General features: G+C 43.8%; 1 protein-coding gene across 3 annotated transcripts in view; it reads left to right on the top strand.

The window, feature by feature from the left end:
- The window catches only part of SLC5A9 (solute carrier family 5 member 9), a 36,395-nt gene extending 24,878 nt beyond the window's left edge, over nt 1–11,517 (top strand). For 2 of the 3 annotated variants that reach the window (XM_081009400.1, XM_081009401.1), the window contains exons 12-15: nt 331–499; nt 3,023–3,238; nt 7,166–7,325; nt 11,111–11,517. In XM_081009400.1, the coding sequence (XP_080865526.1) occupies nt 331–499; nt 3,023–3,238; nt 7,166–7,325; nt 11,111–11,319 (754 nt within the window). In that variant the 3' untranslated portion in view covers nt 11,320–11,517. Of the gene's footprint in view, nt 1–330; nt 500–3,022; nt 3,239–3,578; nt 3,702–7,165; nt 7,326–11,110 lie in introns of those variants that run through there. The other variant, XM_081009402.1, reaches the window with a different exon arrangement.
- The last annotated feature ends 6,824 nt before the right edge of the window (nt 11,518–18,341 follow it).

An 18,341-nucleotide genomic window follows, 5' to 3' on the forward strand; every position in this document is an offset into this window, starting at 1 on the left:
CATTTCTGGGATTGCTCTGCAGCTGTTCAAGTGACTTCTGCCTGTAAAAAATCATGGCCGCCAGAGAGGCCTCATATCTGCGGGATGGGAGCTGTCCACGATCATTGCAGCAGCAGCATGTTTGCAGCTTTCCCTTAACGTCCTTTTGGTCAATGAAATGTACTCTCTGTTTGAAGTCTTGACAAAGCAGCACTTGCTGAGTTTTCCCCAAACCCCGTTGTGCCATGAGGGGGGAAATCCCCCTCCCCCTTTCCGTGGCTCCATAGAGAACATCAAAAGTTAGATTTGTCAAGTTGTGCAGAAGTAACATGCTTTGTCCTGCTCTTGCAGGGTGTTTGTCCTCATTCTCGTTGCCATTAGCATCCTCTGGATCCCCATCATCCAGCTAGCCAACAGCGGTCAACTCTTTGACTACATTCAGTCAATAACCAGTTACCTAGCGCCACCCATCACTGCCCTCTTCATCCTAGCAATCTTCTGCAAGAGGATCAATGAGCCAGTAAGTACAGAATCAATGAGGAGGTGCGTATGAATAATAGCATCTCCCAAATGTCATCGTTTCATAGTTTTTCAGGGCAGACAAGACCATTCATTACGATTATATTGACTGACTTTCCCTTGAATGCAACAACTGTGGAATTTAGGCCCATTAGAGGACAGCATCTCTTTAAAAAAGATTCTCAGGGCTTTGATTACTGGTTTAACTGAAAGAAGTGATAAGACACAGGAAGTGAGAGGGGGGGAGCAGGGAGAAAAGAAGGAACTTCATAAAGATTCACCAAAACTTATTCTCCCCCCCCCCACTGCTTAGAAAGTAATTCTTATTCAGAAACTGAATTTCCCTAGCTTTAATCTTCCAGTCATCAAATCTCCTTTGGTTTGAGACTTCAAGAGAGCTGAGCCGTATATAATTATGTGGGAGATCTAGCCACATTGTGAAATCAAGCCAAGTTTCACTTGTTTCTTTTTGACAAACTTGCTAAATAGACCCATTTCCGCAGAACTGTATGTCCTGGTATAACACCAGCACCTCAAGTTGAGGGGAGTGCCACTTTTCTCTAAACCCACACAAGTGAGCATTCAGTAACCACCTTCTGGGGCTCAGGACTCAAACCCCAGGTACCCCAGTGTGCAAGGAATACCAGTTAGGACTTGACTTCCTGAGGACCTTGGGGACTGTGCCTGTACCAAACCCATAGCATTTAAGAGGATAATTTGAATAGGTATACTCCCTTCAAAGGGAATGGGGCAACCCAAACATTGACCAACTCACTTCAGGTCTTTGCCCCTTCAAACCCAGTTAAGGGTATTGGGGTGGGGAGTGGAAGGAAAGGGCTTTGTTTTTGTTTAAAGGGAATTTCAAGGAATAAAAAGAAGAGGCATGATATAAGGTAAAACCAAACAAAAACAGAGATCCGTTATTCTAGGCTACTTGTAGATGTGCAATATAATTTCCTGGCCTTTTAACCCATAGGAACCCATAGTTCTTTCATCAGTTTCCAACAGCTTTGTTCTAGATTCCCACCCCCCTCCCAGGTGAAAGCCATACATTTCATGCAAACTTGGGTTTTTCTATCCATTCAGTCCCCTTTGCTTGCTTTCCCTCCCCTCCCCTTCCCATGGGCACTCTTTTTCTAGCTCAGTAGAGTTCCACTGCTCTTTACATCATTGTAACTCCAACCACTCCATAAATGAACCCACACAAACATACGCAGCTACATAAATGTCATTTACATAGGTCTGTTGTTTACCCAGTGTGGTTTGGGCAATGGCTGCATTAATTCTGTTCGTATTCCAGCTAATTGTATAGCTTGACTGATGAAATGTACAGGAACTTGGAGGGGACCATTCTCACTTAATGCTGAAGAGCTAGTTTGGGACCTATCGATGTTCCTAGGGAGACTGATGGTCAAAGCGAGAAGGGTCCTGGAGAAACTCCACCTGATAATATGGATGCTTTTTAATCTGGGTTCCAACCAGGCATGCTGTTTTATCATTTCTGTGCTTGCTTTAACGCATCATTGCAATTTCAGCCCTATGTCCTGGGCACTAACTTGATATCTGATCCTGAGTTCATGCCCCAATGCTGTCAGCCTAATCCTAACTTGTCTTCCTGATCTGAAAGCCATCTTCTCCAATGCTGTAGCAGTGCAACACTATAATCAGTTCACTCATTAGTCTTTGCTGTCTTTTCAATGTAATTAGTCCCACGGGAGCCTCTCTAGAAGTTTCCACTGTGCTTCTGCAGTAATTAAAGGCTTGTAACGATGTGGGTTCTTATCTTGAAAATCTCTGCCAGGATGGAATTAGGGACCCCCGTTTTCTGTTAAGGACTCATGCGGTTGGTCCCACTCTTTGTATGCCTTTAAACATTATACTAGTGCTGTAGGATAAACTGTCCAAAAAGCTGTTCTGAAGGCATTACTTTAAAAAGGTAAATACATTGGCTCAGAGGCAGAGGCAGTGGCCAAACGCTTATTAGTCTAGGGATGTGGGTTTTTTTGTTACCAGAACCAAGATAACTAAGTTAAGATTTGAAATAAGGCTTTCTAAGTCTAGGTATGGCAATCTTATATATTAGGTGACAATGACTCTCATAAATAAATACCTGTGAAAATTTAAATGTAGTACATACGTATAAATTATAACTAAATATGTTTTTAGCCCTTCTCTCAATAAAGAACGAAATTGGATCATGTTAATTTCCAAACTGGGATGTTGTAACAAAACCAGTAAGCAAGTTGGTGGACTGGATTTAACTAACTCATTCCACCAGTGGAAGCCAGCCCAAGGAATTCCACTAGCATAACAGGGCTTTCCCCAACTCTCCCCCCCCCTACACTCTAACCTCCACTCTGAAGGGACAGGAGAACCTGCAGAACACCATGTGTTGGTAGTGGAGACGCCTCCCTTGGGCAAACAGAAATACTTGCACTGATGGATCAATCTCCCCAGCACTGCTTTGAATCCCACCCCATGTTTCCAACTCCTCCACTCAAATTTCCCTATGTTTTCTTCCCAGGGAGCTTTCTGGGGACTGATGTTTGGGTTAGCAGTCGGACTCGTTCGGATGGTTATGGAGTTTATCTACATGGCGCCCTCCTGTGGTGAGGAGGACCAGAGGCCAGCTCTGTTGAAAGATGTGCACTATCTGTACTTTGCTATCCTCCTGTGTGTGCTAACGGCAGCTGTCATCGTCACTGTTAGCCTCTGCACACCACCAGTCCCAGAGGAAAATGTAAGTGGCTTTCAAGGATGAATATTCTTTTTAAAACAAAACACCAAAACACTTGCTTAGTTTTCCTTGTTGTACCTTGGACCCCTCAGTACTACTGTAAACTGAAAAGCCCTACAAAGAAGTCTTCCTTCTGAATGATCTTGCTTCCCAGGTATTATAGGGTTAAAAATCATTTAGACTCAGTGAGCACTGGAAATGGAGAGCAGGCTTCCATGCTGTGAGGACACTACTGGCACATCCTATCAAGTAGAGAGGCAGACAGTGGGGAAGAAATCATATTAGAATGGGCTGCTGAGGAGGGGATGTAATGGCTCTAATTGAACCCTCTCTCGTATTTCAGAAGAGACGGCATCAATCTTGTAAGCTAACAAGATTAATATTGTTGGAGCCTTGGCATTTAGAAAGAACATTCCATCCCAAAGTGATCTCAATTACATTGAACGACTGAGGTTTGGTAGCAAAGAACTTTATTTCATTTGCTGCATAAAACTGGTAAAAAAAAAAAGTTTTCCTTCAGTGAGTTCTTGAAGAGATGCTTTGAATACTTTCTCACAACTCTGGTTTTCCCAAAAGCAGTCCAATCCTGGTTTTACTGGGTCAGCTTAGTGAATAATGGAAAGAGTTTTCCTCAGTGAACAAAAGTATGGATCATATTCTCAACTGATGTGAATAGACAATGGGTTCAGAGTGCCTGTAGCCATCAGCTTTCCCAGGTAGCCTTCCTTCCAGGTGGCAGACAGCTTCAATTCCACTTAACTTCCCATATCAGAGTGGGGCTCTCAAAATTGTATGGCCTAGGATTGGTGAAGAGATTTGTTCAGGCTGCATTTTTCAGTGAGCTGGACTAATATAACCTGAAGCATAATTATCCTTCAGATTTTGCACTGGTCCAAATTTTAGAATGCAGGTTTAAAATACATATTTTGTGATAAAATGTGTACTTAAATATGAATTTTCAGACAGATTAAAAAATAATAATGTAAATATGTAATGGAACACATGCAAAACTGGCAAGGACTGAAAAGAGAATGGGCCATTCATCCTAGCATGGCCGCAAAGGAATGATTAGCGAACCTCAGGCTGAAATGATCTCTTGAATGATATAATAACAATTTATAATAATAATTTATTATTTGTACCCCGCCCATCTGGCTGGGTTTCCCCAGCCACTCTGGGCGGCTTCCACAGAGACCAAAAATGCACTAAAATGTCACACATTAAAAACTCTTGAACCTATGCTCTTGAATGGATAAGGACCCTGGCTCATTGGTGCAGAGTTGAGTACAATCCTCCTGGTGTTTTATCTGGGAAAGAGTGACTACACATGGCCTCACAAAACTTTCTCTGATGACCTTCTCCTCTGACAGTAGCAAATGGACAGAAGAGGAAGGAGAGATTTGTATCTGGTGTTTGAGGAGTACCGTTAATGCACCAAGCTTTAAATGAATTACAGCCTAAAAACAGCAAGCAGAAGCATTTTTCCCTGCTGTTTTGGACACTCTCCCATCCCTGTGGTGATGGATGCTGTACCGCAAAACAAATATGCAAAGAATTTGTTTGGTATGCCTCAGAGTTCATATGTCTTCATTGTACATAGCCCATATTGTGTCATGTCGTCCTTGAAAACTCTGCAAAGGAGCTTACAATTAAATTTGAGACTGTGAAGCTGAAACGCAACTGCCAGATGCCAGATGGCATTTTGGAAGAGAAGGATTTATTCTAGTTCGGCAGAGGAAAAAGGGGGAGGGAAAACTTTTTTTAAAATTCTTGACAAAGTTTCTTTTAAGGTTTGTCAGACCGAGAACACGAGGAAGTGGAGAGTGGCAGAGGAGGAAGTGAGGTCACAAGAGGATAGCGGTACTATATTAATTCAATTAAAAACTATATCCCACTTTTATTTATAAAATAAACTCAAAATAGATTGCAAAAATAGTAAAATGTCTAAAAAGACAATGGAAGTCAGAATTCTTTCTCCTCACAGCAGCATCCCCCCGTCCCCAAAAACTGAAACTATTCTACTGAGGGTTAGTGAACCCTACTGAATTTATTTCTTTAGATGATGTATATGTCCAGGGTGGTTTACAGCAAAGCACCCAGATCAAAATCCATAAAAACAGAATAATCCTTTAACAGCACATAACAACTAAATAGTGAATAACAAGTAACTAATAGCAGCAACAGCAGCAGCAATCACATCTCCCCTCCTCCAAATGCCCACTGAAAAAGATGAGTCATAACTAGTCTCCTAAAACTATAGATGGAACCAAATGCACCTTAGCAGTGTATCAGGAGCCACCACTGAAAAGGCCCTTTTCAAGGCTATCACACCATGTATCTCATTCCACAGAGAGACTACCAGGTGGGTTTCATCTGTTGATCTTAGAGCATAGACAGGTCGAGCCAAGCCATTGGGGGCTTTAAATGGGGTAGGCTGGAGCATGGGGAGAGAGGGAGAAGAAAGATCCCCCAAAATCAGGCAGAAACATTTACCCATGTTGCTTCCACTCAATTTTGTGGGATTCTCCCTCAACCCTTATGGTTATTTGAATGTCATTCATTCATCAGATAAGAAGGTCCTGCAGCCACTGTACCTCCCAGCTTGTAGGTTTACTACTCTTTCACCTGCTCAGTGTAGTTTGTAGAACTCTAGTATGTGCTTGAAAAAAACAAGAGAAGACAGGCTAAGCAACTGATGGGGTAATGGGGTCTCAGGTTGGCATGATGGGCCTTTCAAAGACACATGGTCTCTCTCCAGATGAATACATATGAACTCTAGTATGTCAGAAATAAGTGTCCTACACAAGCCAAAGTCATGATGAGCCTTGCCCATGAATCTGTTTTCTATCCAATAAGTGCATTTTAGAGTTACAAGCATTAATCACGCCTGCACTTAAATTAGTTTAAGTGTTTTTGTCGCTACTGCTAAAACTATTTTATTTCATCCTAATGTATCTCTTCCCCTTCGCTCACCAACAAGCCATTTGTGTTCAGAGGAAGAGGGAAATGTCTCCTGGATCCTTTTGTGTCCTCCAATTTCATTACATTCTAGTTAGATTTAATGAGTAACAAAAAGGGGGAAAAGGGAAAGGAACGTAAAAAAGAAAGAAAGAAGCCCCTAAAAGGATTCTTCAGGAAAGATGAGGATCATCAAATCAAAGCAATTTAGCACAATGTGACAAGAAAGATTAGCCTTGCCTGATGCTCATCTTGGTTGAAAATAATTTAAATAAAGCTATAAATCTTCCGGAGATTATACAACTTTTTGTGTCAGCTGGAAACTGCCTTCCAGATTTTGTGCCTGAAATTCAAAGTATTAAAACTACTGTTCATTTATAAGTGACCTTTTGAGAGTTACTTTCCAAGTAGAGTAGTATGCTAATGGCATGCTATGTGCAAATGTGCCTGTATTAGAACTCCCTACAACATTTTTGTTTTTTAGAAAAGCAACTTTAGGAGGGGTCAGTTTGGAGCAGAGAAGTGTGGGGGGGTGCTTAATGCTTCCGCACAAGAGAGATGGGTGGCTTCCACATGAACTGGTGCTGCTTCCACATGCAAGTTTTTCAGTGTTCACATGTCACCATCCTCTTCAAAATACCCAGGAGGTTCCGGTTCTCTCTTATGTTTTGTATATATAAAGGTTCTGTGTGCCACTCTACGATTCTATGATTTTATATTATTGTGATTCTGGGAGACAGCAAATCACAAGGTACTTACTTTTGAGTAGACATGCATCAGATTGTGATGTGCCTTTTTAGTATGAGTTGCAGGACAACCTATCCCCACACAATTTGTGTGGCTAAAGCCATGCTCCTTTAAGCCCTTCTGTATCAATCTGGCTAGATCTAAAGCAAGCAGACGCATAAGCTAAATGACACACAAATATTCTGCAGCTTTCACAACTTTGTTTTTGATTTGCAAATTACCCAGCTTGCCCGACTGACATGGTGGACTAGACACAGCAAAACAGATGAAAAAGACTTGGAGAGCCACACCTGCCCAAGCACAGAGATGGTTTCCTCCAAGAGAGAGAATGATGTAGATACTGTTCAGTCAGAGAATGGAGATTTAGTATGTAAAGAGCATGGAGGTATGTTACCTGTTTTCTCCTGCCAGTTGTATTTTTGTATGTGTGCACAATATACATAGAACATTCAGGGTCCATCAAAGCCAATAGATGACTAGAAAGCTTGCTCCATAACCTTGTGTCCTCCACTTAGTATAAGTGGTTTGCCAAACTAGACACGCCATGGTAGATAGGTGTAACTTTCTGCTCATGTTATAATGTATAGTACTTTTTCCTGATTTTATGGTTGTATCTTTTTGTAAACTGCTTTGAGAGTTTTAAAATCAAGCAGTGTATAAATTTTATGAAATAAATAGAGAGAAATGTCCCTAGAAATTAGCCAAATCTATTAGCATCGTAGGTTTTGGTTTTTGCAGCATGTGCCAAATGCTACAAAAACTGATCATTGTAGCATCCAATAAGTTACATTTTATACCTCCCCCCCATGGCTGTTGTTCTTTAAGAGGCCTATTTTGAAACAATTTCCTTTCATGTTTAACATTTCTCCACTGAAATGAGGGAAACCAAAGACTGGAAAGCTTAATTGCACTTTTGGTCAGAGGAGTTACTCTTTTACAAGTGCACAGCACTGCAATGTTATCTTCTGGCAGGAATTTGAGAGCAGAAAAAGGAAACCCAGTGGTTGCAACTTGAAAGTTGGATGGATGTAAAGTGTTGTGTTTAGCTGGGATAATCATCATTCATTATCGCAAAAAGATCTTGCATAAAATGTTTTAGTCCTTTTCATACAGAATGCGAGAGTCAGCTCAGTGAGGAGATGCCACAAATATTTGTTTAGGATTAAAGCCATTCTCCTTGCCTCTCAGTCTAATCCACAGCTATAATGGAGAACAACAACAAAGCAGCTTAAAAACCAATAAATGTATTATGACATGAACTTCTGACAAAATAGACTGCAATCCACTAAAGTATAAATCAAAGCATAATAAATTAGTTTGGTCACATCCACACCATACACTTAAAGCACATTTAACATGCATTTAAGACACACTGATTCTCACAAGGAACCCTGAGAACTGTGATCTCTTAAGGGTGCTGGAAATCCAAGCTCTGTGAGGAGTAAACTGCAGTTCCCAGGGTTCATTGTGGGGGCGCCGTGTGCTTCAAACGTATGGGGTTGTATCCAGCACAGCTAAAAGTCACTTAGCAGTATACTTGCTCCACTGGTTAAATGTTTTGTACCAGTGGAACATTGTTGCAAGAGAGAATGCATAAGCAAATTTTTGTGCAATCGGCTATGCAATCTGTTGCACTAGATTCCTCTGCTGCACAACATTTAAACTCACCCTTGCACTGGCAGACAGAGCATTGGATAAAGCCTGTGGCCTCTAAGGTGCCACAAGACTTTGTTGTTTTTGCTGTAGCACACAGCTACACTTCTGGAAATTGTTGCATAGCAAGTAAAATGCGATAAAGTTTACAAAGCCCCCTCCCCAAATCCTTGGATTTTCTAACTTTGTTGAATTCCCACCCTTTGCTCAGAGCTGTTGGATTTACCTTCATCAAAGTGTTCCTTTTAAAGCCCATTGTCCCATAACTTTGTACAAGGATGGGGAAACTGTGGTCAGGCACATGCTGTCGGGCTCCAACTACCATCAGCCCCAGACATTATGGCCAATAGTCAGGGATGATGGGAGCAACATCTGGAGGACCACAGGTTCCCTAGCCCTGCTTGGTGTCTATGGAATAACAGCTATGCTAGCCCACATTTTAAGTCCAGGCTTTTGAACTGAGAAAAAAGGCAGGGAATCAGGAGACGGGGGCCCTATTATCCTCTGAAACTCCTTATTGCGTGGACAGGCGGAGTCCCCAGATCCTGCGCGGTCCCCCCGTCATGTGGAATAACGACTCATGACAACGTGCTATGGGATTAAATTGGCCACAACTTTATTAAATTTCAAATGTGGGTAGACCTTGGCTCAGGCATTGGGCGTTCTCCCTCCCCAGCCCCCAGCCGGGGACCTAGGGAGCATCAGGGTTATCCAGTGTGTGTGTGGGGGGGGATGGGCCGGCTCTGGAGAACATATGTTCAAGCAGAGATAGCCGCCCCCGTTACGCCACCGCCGCAGGGGAGAGCAATGACGACCTTTCGGCGTACGGTCAAAGCCTCCCTTCAGAAACCCCTTTAACGGGGAACCCTGGTATCGCCGCCGCAAAGAGGAAGATGGACTAAAGGATTCCGCCCAAGGCCTGATACCGCCAAAGTTGTGACGTTTTGCTACGGGAAAGGCGAAACCTGCCAATGCAGGGAAATTCCTTTCCAGCCCTTTAACAGCGACCTTAACGTAGCAGCGCCCGCATACCTGCGAAGAAAAATTAACCTGCAAAACCTGTGAAGAAAAGTTAACCTGCAAATAAGACATTAACTGAGGGTGGGTAGGGTGGGAGAAGCTCTGGAGCCAAGTGAGGATTCCCAGGTAAGATCCTCCCTCTATTGTGTGGGCAGGTAATCCCTCCCCTACCTGGCCTGGTCTCCTTGGCAATGCTTCCCCCAGGTGGGATTGGACAACTGACTGAGGTAGGCGGAGACCTCCAGGTATCCCACCTGAGGGAAGGCAAACCAAGCCTATGCTGTTGAAGCCGGTCCAGATCTAGGGGCTGCGCGTGTCCACGCAAAGGGCGCCCCCCGTTTTAAGCAGGGAGCGGTCATTGTGGAGAGGTCCAAAGGAAACAGGTCTGGAAACCACTGAAAAATGAGGAGACCAGACTTATCTGTGGGTCTGACAGGTAGTTTGATTCACATTCAAAGCAGCTGTTCAACCTAATGTTGTTAATTATTTGTCACCTTTGTTTTCACATGAACTAAACTCATCTGTCCTTGCATCTGTTTGTAAACAGCTATCCTGAAGATGAGGTTATTAGCACTGACGGCAAAGGAAATGCAACATCCTTCATGCAAAAGCATAATGAGGCTCTGTGTGTGTGTGCTTATGCCATTTTAGTACCTCAAAGGGCTGTGCTTGGAAAAATAAGTGGGAATGATATAAGATATAAGGGTTTCCTTCTGTTTTATATCTGGTCTGTTCTACCATGAGAGATGAAGAGGTTCAACAGGTGAAGTGAAGCTTTCCCTAGCAGGCAGATGTTGTTAAAGGCACAGGAACTGAGAAAGACAGGGCAACAATGCTATGAACACACATGTCATATTAACCAACAGATCTCATTTGCTGGAGGGAGTTCACAGAAGGAAAGCAGGACAACAAAGCAAGAGCCTCTGTACTTCACAGCTTAGCATCCAGGAGCAAGGGCTTTACCTGTGTTCACTAATAAGGTCCTTCCAACAGTGCAACCAATAGTATTGGTTCCCATTCATTGTGAAATGTCCATGGTAGCCTCAATAGTTAGGCTATAGCAGTGATGGCCAAACTTGGCCCTCCAGCTGTTTTTGGACTACAACTCCCATCATCCCTAACAGGACCAATGGTCAGGACCATTGGTCAGGGATGATGGGAATTGTAGTCCCAAAACAGTTGGAGGGCCAAGTTTGGTCATCAGTGGGCTATAGTCTAGAAGTGGGAGCCAATGCTGGAGTTCAAGTCACCTGGGGATTGGGGTAGTACGTTGACCAGCAGTATAATGTCCTCTTGGCTCCAGTAACCAGTGCAGGAGCTATGCTGTACTTCGGAGTTGGGGAACCTGTGTGAGTTCGTGACTCTGCCATACTTTGTCTGTCTCTGTCATAAAGTTACCTCATCCTGCTAAAACTGTAAAATACCAGTAGTGGTTCGTATAAACACACAAAACATTTTTAAAAACCCACACATTTTCCTCATTTTCCCCCCATTCAGGAGTGAAGCATCCTTGCTGGAAGAAAGTGTTTTTCTGGTTCTGTGGGATTTCCACTGACCCCAAGCCCACTTTAACCAGAGAGGAGGAAGCGGTGCTTGAAAAGAAACTCACCAGCATCAAGGAAGAGCCAATGTGGAAGGCTGTTTGCAATGCCAATGCTGTAGCTCTCTTGGCTATTAACATCTTCTTATGGGGATACTTTGGATGAGCCCAGGATTGCCTTGCTCCAGTTAGAACAAGCACAGGCATTAACCGGAAGCTACAAGTTGCAATTCATCCAGCCGTGGACCTACACTGTGGCTTTAGCTGGTCCCCTTCTCTCAGTCTCCACCCCTATCAGTGATACCTTGACCTACCTCATTGGGTTGTTGTGAAGACACATGATAAAGTGATTTACACACCACAAGTCTAAGAAATATGTATTATTAATAGCTGTTACTTTCCTCCAAAGCTCCATGCTTCTGAAAATGGAAATACATTTTTATTTATACAGTCATACCTCGGGTTGAATATGCTTCATGTTGAGCGTGTTCGAGTTGCACTCTGTGGCAACCCAGAAGTAACGGAGCGTGTTACTTCCGGGTTTCGCAGCTCGTGCATGCACAGGTGCTCAAAATGACATCACGCGCATGCGCAGAAGCAGCGAAAAGCGACACGTGCATGCGCAGACGTGCCGTTGCTAGTTACGTTTGCTTCTGGATGCGAACGGGCTCCAGAACAGATCCCGTTCGCATCCCGAGGTACCACTGTATATAAAGTGGAGAGAGGAACTACAGGGTAATTTTTAAAGCAAGAGATGCAATTAATATACCTTCCGGTCAGTCTTATTTCTTGAATGGCATGTACTCAAGCTGCCAGTCAGTGTAGACAAAACTAAGCTAGATGGGGCAATTATGTGACTGGGTATAAGGAAGCTTCCTATGTTCCTATCCGCAGGTAAGCTTCAGAACAGGAGGCAGCTAATTCCAAGAGTGCATTCATTGTGCTCCTTTAGTAGCTGCCTATGCAGTGTTTAATTCAAAGGTCCGGCCAGGATGTGCTGCATGAATTGTGCTGAGAAACATAATGGGTTTCTGAATGCATTCAGGTGGGGTCGTTGGAAACAATGGAATATAAAATCCAGATTTCCATTCTGTTCCCAACCACTGATGGGCACCATCAGAACTAGCAGCACCAGAACTAGGCATCAGTTCAACCAAGTAGAACTGTTTAGAAGACCTATATGCAGTCTCATACTGTACAGACATGCATGGGTCAGAGGCTCTGACTTACTAAAGAAACAAAAAAATTCTTTCCAGTAGCACCTTAGAGACCAACTAAGTTTGTTATTGGTATGAGCTTTTGTGTGCATGCACACTTCTTTAGATAAATAACTAAAGAATGATTTTTTTTCATGCTGGGACATTTCAAGAAATGAGTTTTTAGCACTATAGAATTCATACATGTGTGTGTGTTGTAAACAGATTGTGATACTCATGGAGATAAAGGATACACTATGGTGGTTCCATTGTCTCCGCCCAGTGAGGGTATTTAAGGACGAAACAAGGAGGCAATTGGTCCCTTGCATAGAGTCAAAGCTAATGCGGATAAGGGAAACCAAGCTCAACACTAGAAACAGTAATTGCCCGAAGAAAGAAAAGAACTCTGTAAGCCTAGAATTACAAGACCTGAAGAAGAGGCTAATGAGTATAAAGACTGAGATTTCTACCCAAAATATAAGGACAATAGAGCCTAGAGCACAATATTTAAAGACTGCCAACAGCTCTTTATCCCATAGAAAGACATCAGTGCAACTCCCTGTTCCCTTTTCAAATGACACCGAATTAGATGAGGAATTTGGCGCCTCCAACATTTCTATGGCAACAACACCTAAAGAACTCTATGTTGCTGACAATCTAGAGATATCCAGCACCAAATCTACATCTGGACCTTTGCCTAATGTTCCAAAAACTTATCAGAATGAGCAACCTTCTCTACTGTACTCCTGGCGAGACAGGATGGACAGATCTTCCGTATTCGAAGCTGGCTCTTTGTTAGCCAGTGATCCACATTTTATAGCACATACCTCATTAATACTCCCACAGCCACAGATAGAACCAACAATCCTCCAATCAACCCAGGAGGGAGAGGGGGATTGACAGTTAATGAAACACCATGGGACTGTCCTCCCCGCTTGGGGTGCGGTTGGTTGGGTTTTATCTTCTAGGGATACTTACCCTATCAAACCTCCACCTCTTCCCCATACCATTTTGACCCAGGAGTCCTGGCCCAAGGATGATTTGTTACTGAGGGGGTGTTACCCCTCTATTGGGGAGGCTAGTATGGGGTCTGGGATTTCCACTATTGAAGGGCTAGGGAGGAATGGCAGTGGGGCTAAAAATCTCTATCGGCGAAGGGTTTTGAGATGCAGTGATCCTCGAACCCCTTCCAATCTACGCCCCATCCCAAGGGATGAGGGTAGGGAGAGCAAGGATTACCCACCTCCGTCATTAGTGCTGTGCAATGCCAGGTCCATAGGCAACAAAACCGCCACCATGCGTGACTTTTTTGTCTCACAGGGGATTGACCTGGCTTGCGTGACGGAGACCTGGATACGGGAAGGCGAAGTAGTCTCCCTACATGAGATAACACCACTAGGTTTCTCTGTCCTCCATCAATCGCGGACTGTGGGTCGGGGGGGAGGAGTAGCGTTGTTAATCCGGGAGGATTGCTCTTTCAGAGCTCTGCCATCACCGGCGATCTCCGGCATTGAATGTGTTGGTCTCGTGTGGGGCACCAAGGAGAGCTTGGCTGTCTGGCTGGTGTACCGACCACCCAGCACACCGGCAGCCACCCTGTCAGACCTGCTGGAGGTGGTGGCAGGCTGGGCCTTGGAGTTCCCAAGCCTACTGGTTTTGGGACACTTCAACGTCCATGCCGATGCCGCTCCCTCCTCACAGGCTCTGGACCTAGTGACTTCCATGGCAACACTAGGGCTCTCCCAGTTTGTTTTGGGCCCCACTCATGAAGCAGGCCACACGCTGGATCTGATCTTTGGGGCTGGCATAGATGTGATCATGCTCCCCCCTGTGGAAGTGCCATGGTCTGATCACTACGCTCTGAAAGCCAAGATTGACTTCCCGCTCCTCCCCTGCTCGGGTGTCGAACCTATTTGGGCTCGTCCGCGAAAACTGATGGATCCTGATAGATTCCAACAAGCCTTGCGGGACCCTGCTCCTCCTGGCGACTCATTAGATGACCTTGTTGAGGACTGGAATAACCGGCTCTTGGCAGCCATTGATGAGATCGCGCCTAAGCGCCCTCTGCGACCCCGTCGAAACCAGGCCCCTTGGTTTACTGAGGTGCTCCGGAAAATGAAGCGGCATCTCAGAAGGCTAGAGCAAGTATGGCGACGGACTCGTGACGGAGCCTCAAGAACATCTTATAGGACGCTTATGAAAGCCTATGAGATGGCTATGAAAGCTGCTAAGAAATCTTACTTTGCAGCTTCCACTGCAGCCGCTAGCTCTCGCCCGGCACAACTTTTTAGAATAATTAGACCAATAACGTCCTTAGGAGGACAACCAAATTTAAGCACAAATTCGACCCACAGCTGTGAGGCATTCGCGAGCTTTTTTGCGGAGAAAGTCCTGTTGCTCCGCCGTGACCCTCCTGCCAATTTAGATACAGTGACTGAACTGGAGGCCCCTTGACTGACTTCAGGTCCAGTGTTGGACCATTTCGATCGAATACTCCCTGCTGATGTGGATAGATTCCTCCAAGTTGGTAGGCCCACCACCTGCCTCCTTGATCCGTGCCCGTCTTGGCTGATTAGGGAGTGTCCAGATGTTGCGCGGGCCCCCCTGGTTGAAATTATCAATTTGTCCCTTGACACGGGGACATTCCCAGGGGAACTGAAGGAAGCAGTGGTATGTCCACTCTTAAAGAAAACTTCATTAGATCCCTTAGACCTATCCAATTACCGCCCAGTTTCAAATCTTCCATATCTGGGTAAGGTAATTGAGAGAGCGGTTGCTGAACAGCTTGGTAGGTTTCTGGAGGAAACATCGGCTTTAGATCCATTTCAGTCCGGTTTCCGTCCTGGTTTTGGGACCGAGACGGCTCTGGTTGCCCTAACAGACGATCTCCGTAGACAGCTGGATCGAGGCGGGTCAGGACTGGTGATCCTTTTAGATTTGTCAGCAGCCTTTGACATGGTTGATCATGATCTTCTGGACCACCGCCTCACAGACGTGGGGATACAGGGTATAGCCCGTAACTGGCTGTGCTCTTTTATCTCTGGTCGGGGACAGAGGGTGGCACTAGGGAGGGAAATGTCATCGCGCCACTCCTTGGTGTGTGGAGTGCCGCAGGGCGCAATCCTCTCCCCAATGCTTTTTAACATCTTTATGCTCCCCCTTGCCCAGATTATCCGGAGCTTTGGGCTGGGTTGTCACCAATATGCTGATGACACTCAGCTCTATCTGCTGATGGATGGCCACACCGACTCGGCCCCGAACACACTGACCAGATGCTTGGAAGCTGTGGCTGGATGGTTTCGTGGGAGCCGATTGAAACTAAATCCTTCGAAGACAGAGGTCCTATGGCTGGGTCGGGATGGCATGGGGATGAGGGACCAACTCCCTTCTCTTGTGGGAGCCCAATTAGTGCCATTGCCTTCCGTTAAGAGTTTGGGTGTAATCCTTGACGCCTCCCTTTCCATGGAGGCGCAAGTTACAGCAACAGCCAAGGCGACATTTTTCCACCTTCGCCGCATCAAGCAGTTGGTCCCTTACCTTTCCCGCCCCGACCTGGCCACAGTGATCCATGCGACGGTCATCTCCAGGCTTGACTACTGCAATTCACTCTATGCGGGGCTGCCCTTGAAGCTGTCCCAGAAACTCCAGCGGGTGCAGAATGCTGCAGCGAGGCTCCTCACGGGGTCTCTGCCATGGAAGCATATTCACCCAGTGCTTTTCAAGCTGCACTGGCTCCCGGTGGAGTACAGGATCAGATTTAAGGTGCTGCTTTTGACCTTTAACGCGCTTCATGGCCTAGGACCCTCGTACCTACGGGACCGCCTCTCCCGGTATGCCCCACGGAGAGCCTCAAGGTCCATAAATAGCAACACCCTAGTGGTCCCGGGCCCTAAGGAAGTTAGATTGGCTTCAACCAGAGCCAGGGCCTTTTCAACTCTGGCTCCGGTCTGGTGGAACGCTCTGCCTCATGGGACCAGGGCCCTGCAGGATCTGATTTCTTTCCGCAGGGCCTGTAAGACAGAGTTGTTCCGCCTGGCCTTTGGCTTGGAGCCAATTTGATTCCCTCCCTCTCTTTCTTTTTTCTTTTCCTTCTCCTCCTGCAATGAGGCTACATTTTAATATTTTAATGTTTCAATATTTTAATGTTGTATTTTTAATTTTGTTTTTAAGTTGCAATCATTTAACTTTTTTTATTATTGCTTGTAAGCCACTCTGAGCCCGGCCTTGGCTGGGGAGGGCGGGGTATAAATAAAAATTATTATTATTATTATTATATAACAGCACTACCCTAGGTGCCTCAACTGTAATTGACGTGTAAGTCCCTTGGCAGCAGACATTTTTAATGATGTCAATGCATACTTTCTTATTAATCTTCCTTGCTAGGGCTGTGTTGATCAGCAAATGATTATCATTCATTTTCCTGACAAATCTATCAAGGTCATTCATTATTGTTCCACACACAAAAAAAGAATCTTCTTTTAAACTAAGATTAATGACTTGCTGTTTTGTTGTCAGGCTGGCTGAGCAAGAGGAAATGAAATTAACAATGAACCCCTACAAACATGTCACTACACTAATTTATTGGGGAAATATTTTAAAATGTTATCTGAAATATAGTGGGTTTAAAAAGAAAACCTGCTTCTATGGCACATTTTTAGTACTGTAAGCAAAAAAAACCTCTACAAATTTGAGGAAGATGGGCATCAGATTTGCAAATCACTTTTCATCTTTTATGCACTACTCCCTATAAATCCTAAATATATAGAGGAGTTAATAAGATGACTTTCTCACCAATTAAGGCATTCATCTTTATTACACTGCAATCCATTTTGTCCAACACCAAGAAAATCCTTCCATGCTCGTTCATTCAAATTTAAAAAGACTTTCAGCTGCTAGAGACCATTCAGATCAGATAATTACCTTCCATTTCCAGCCTGAAATCCTAAACTTTGTTCATATTGTTATACTGGCAAACTACAATGGCACATTAAAAACAACACAGTATTCTGGGATGTTTTCTTTTCTTTTCTTTTTTAAAGATATTTATTAGAGTTTAAATATTACAAAAAAAAGAAAAGAGAAAAAGAAGAAATACAAGCAATAAACAATTACAAAACCTCAAAAACATAAGGAAATACAATAATACAAAACCTCAACAATATATCATAACATTAAAAGAAAAAGGGAAAAAAAGAAAAAACACCCTTAAAAAAAATAGGAGGAAAAAAGAGAAGAAAAAAGAACAAAAAAGAAAAACCCCGTATTTTCATATCCTTATCTTTCATTTGCTTATTTCCTCGACTTCCTCACACCTCCTTTTTTGTAGTCTAGTTCAATTGATTGTTCCAGCAAATCCTTTCCCTCTTTCTCAAATTTAGTTCCATAATTTATCTTAACGCAATTTAACCTTAAGTTTAACTTTTACCCATTGTCGGTCTATTCATACTTAATTCTTTATAACATTTCAACTAAAGTCGTATAACTTCTTTCCAGCATCCTTCTAACATTCATTAATTTTACAATGTTTCTGTAAATATACTTTACATTTTTTCCAGTCTTCTTCCACCGACTCTTCTCCCTGGTCTCGGATTCTGCCAGTCATTTCCGCCAGTTCCATGTAATCCATCAGCTTCATCTGCCATTCTTCCTTGGTAGGTAGATCTTGTGTCTTCCAGTGCTTTGCGATAAGTATTCTTGCTGCTGTTGTGGCATACATGAAAAAAGTTCTGTCCTTCTTTGGCACCAATTGGCCTACCATGCCCAGGAGAAAGGCCTCTGGTTTCTTTAGAAAGGTGTATTTAAATACCTTTTTCATTTCATTATAAATCATCTCTCAGAATGCCTTAATCCTTGGGCATGTCCACCAAAGGTGAAAGAATGTACCTTCAGTTTCATTACATTTCCAACATTTATTATCGGACAAATGATAAATTTTTGCAAGCTTGACTGGTGTTATGTACCACCTGTAAATCATTTTCATTAAATTCTCTTT

This window comes from Podarcis pityusensis (assembly GCF_964106645.2).
Source record: "Podarcis pityusensis genome assembly, chromosome: 6".
NCBI lineage: Eukaryota > Metazoa > Chordata > Lepidosauria > Squamata > Lacertidae > Podarcis > Podarcis pityusensis.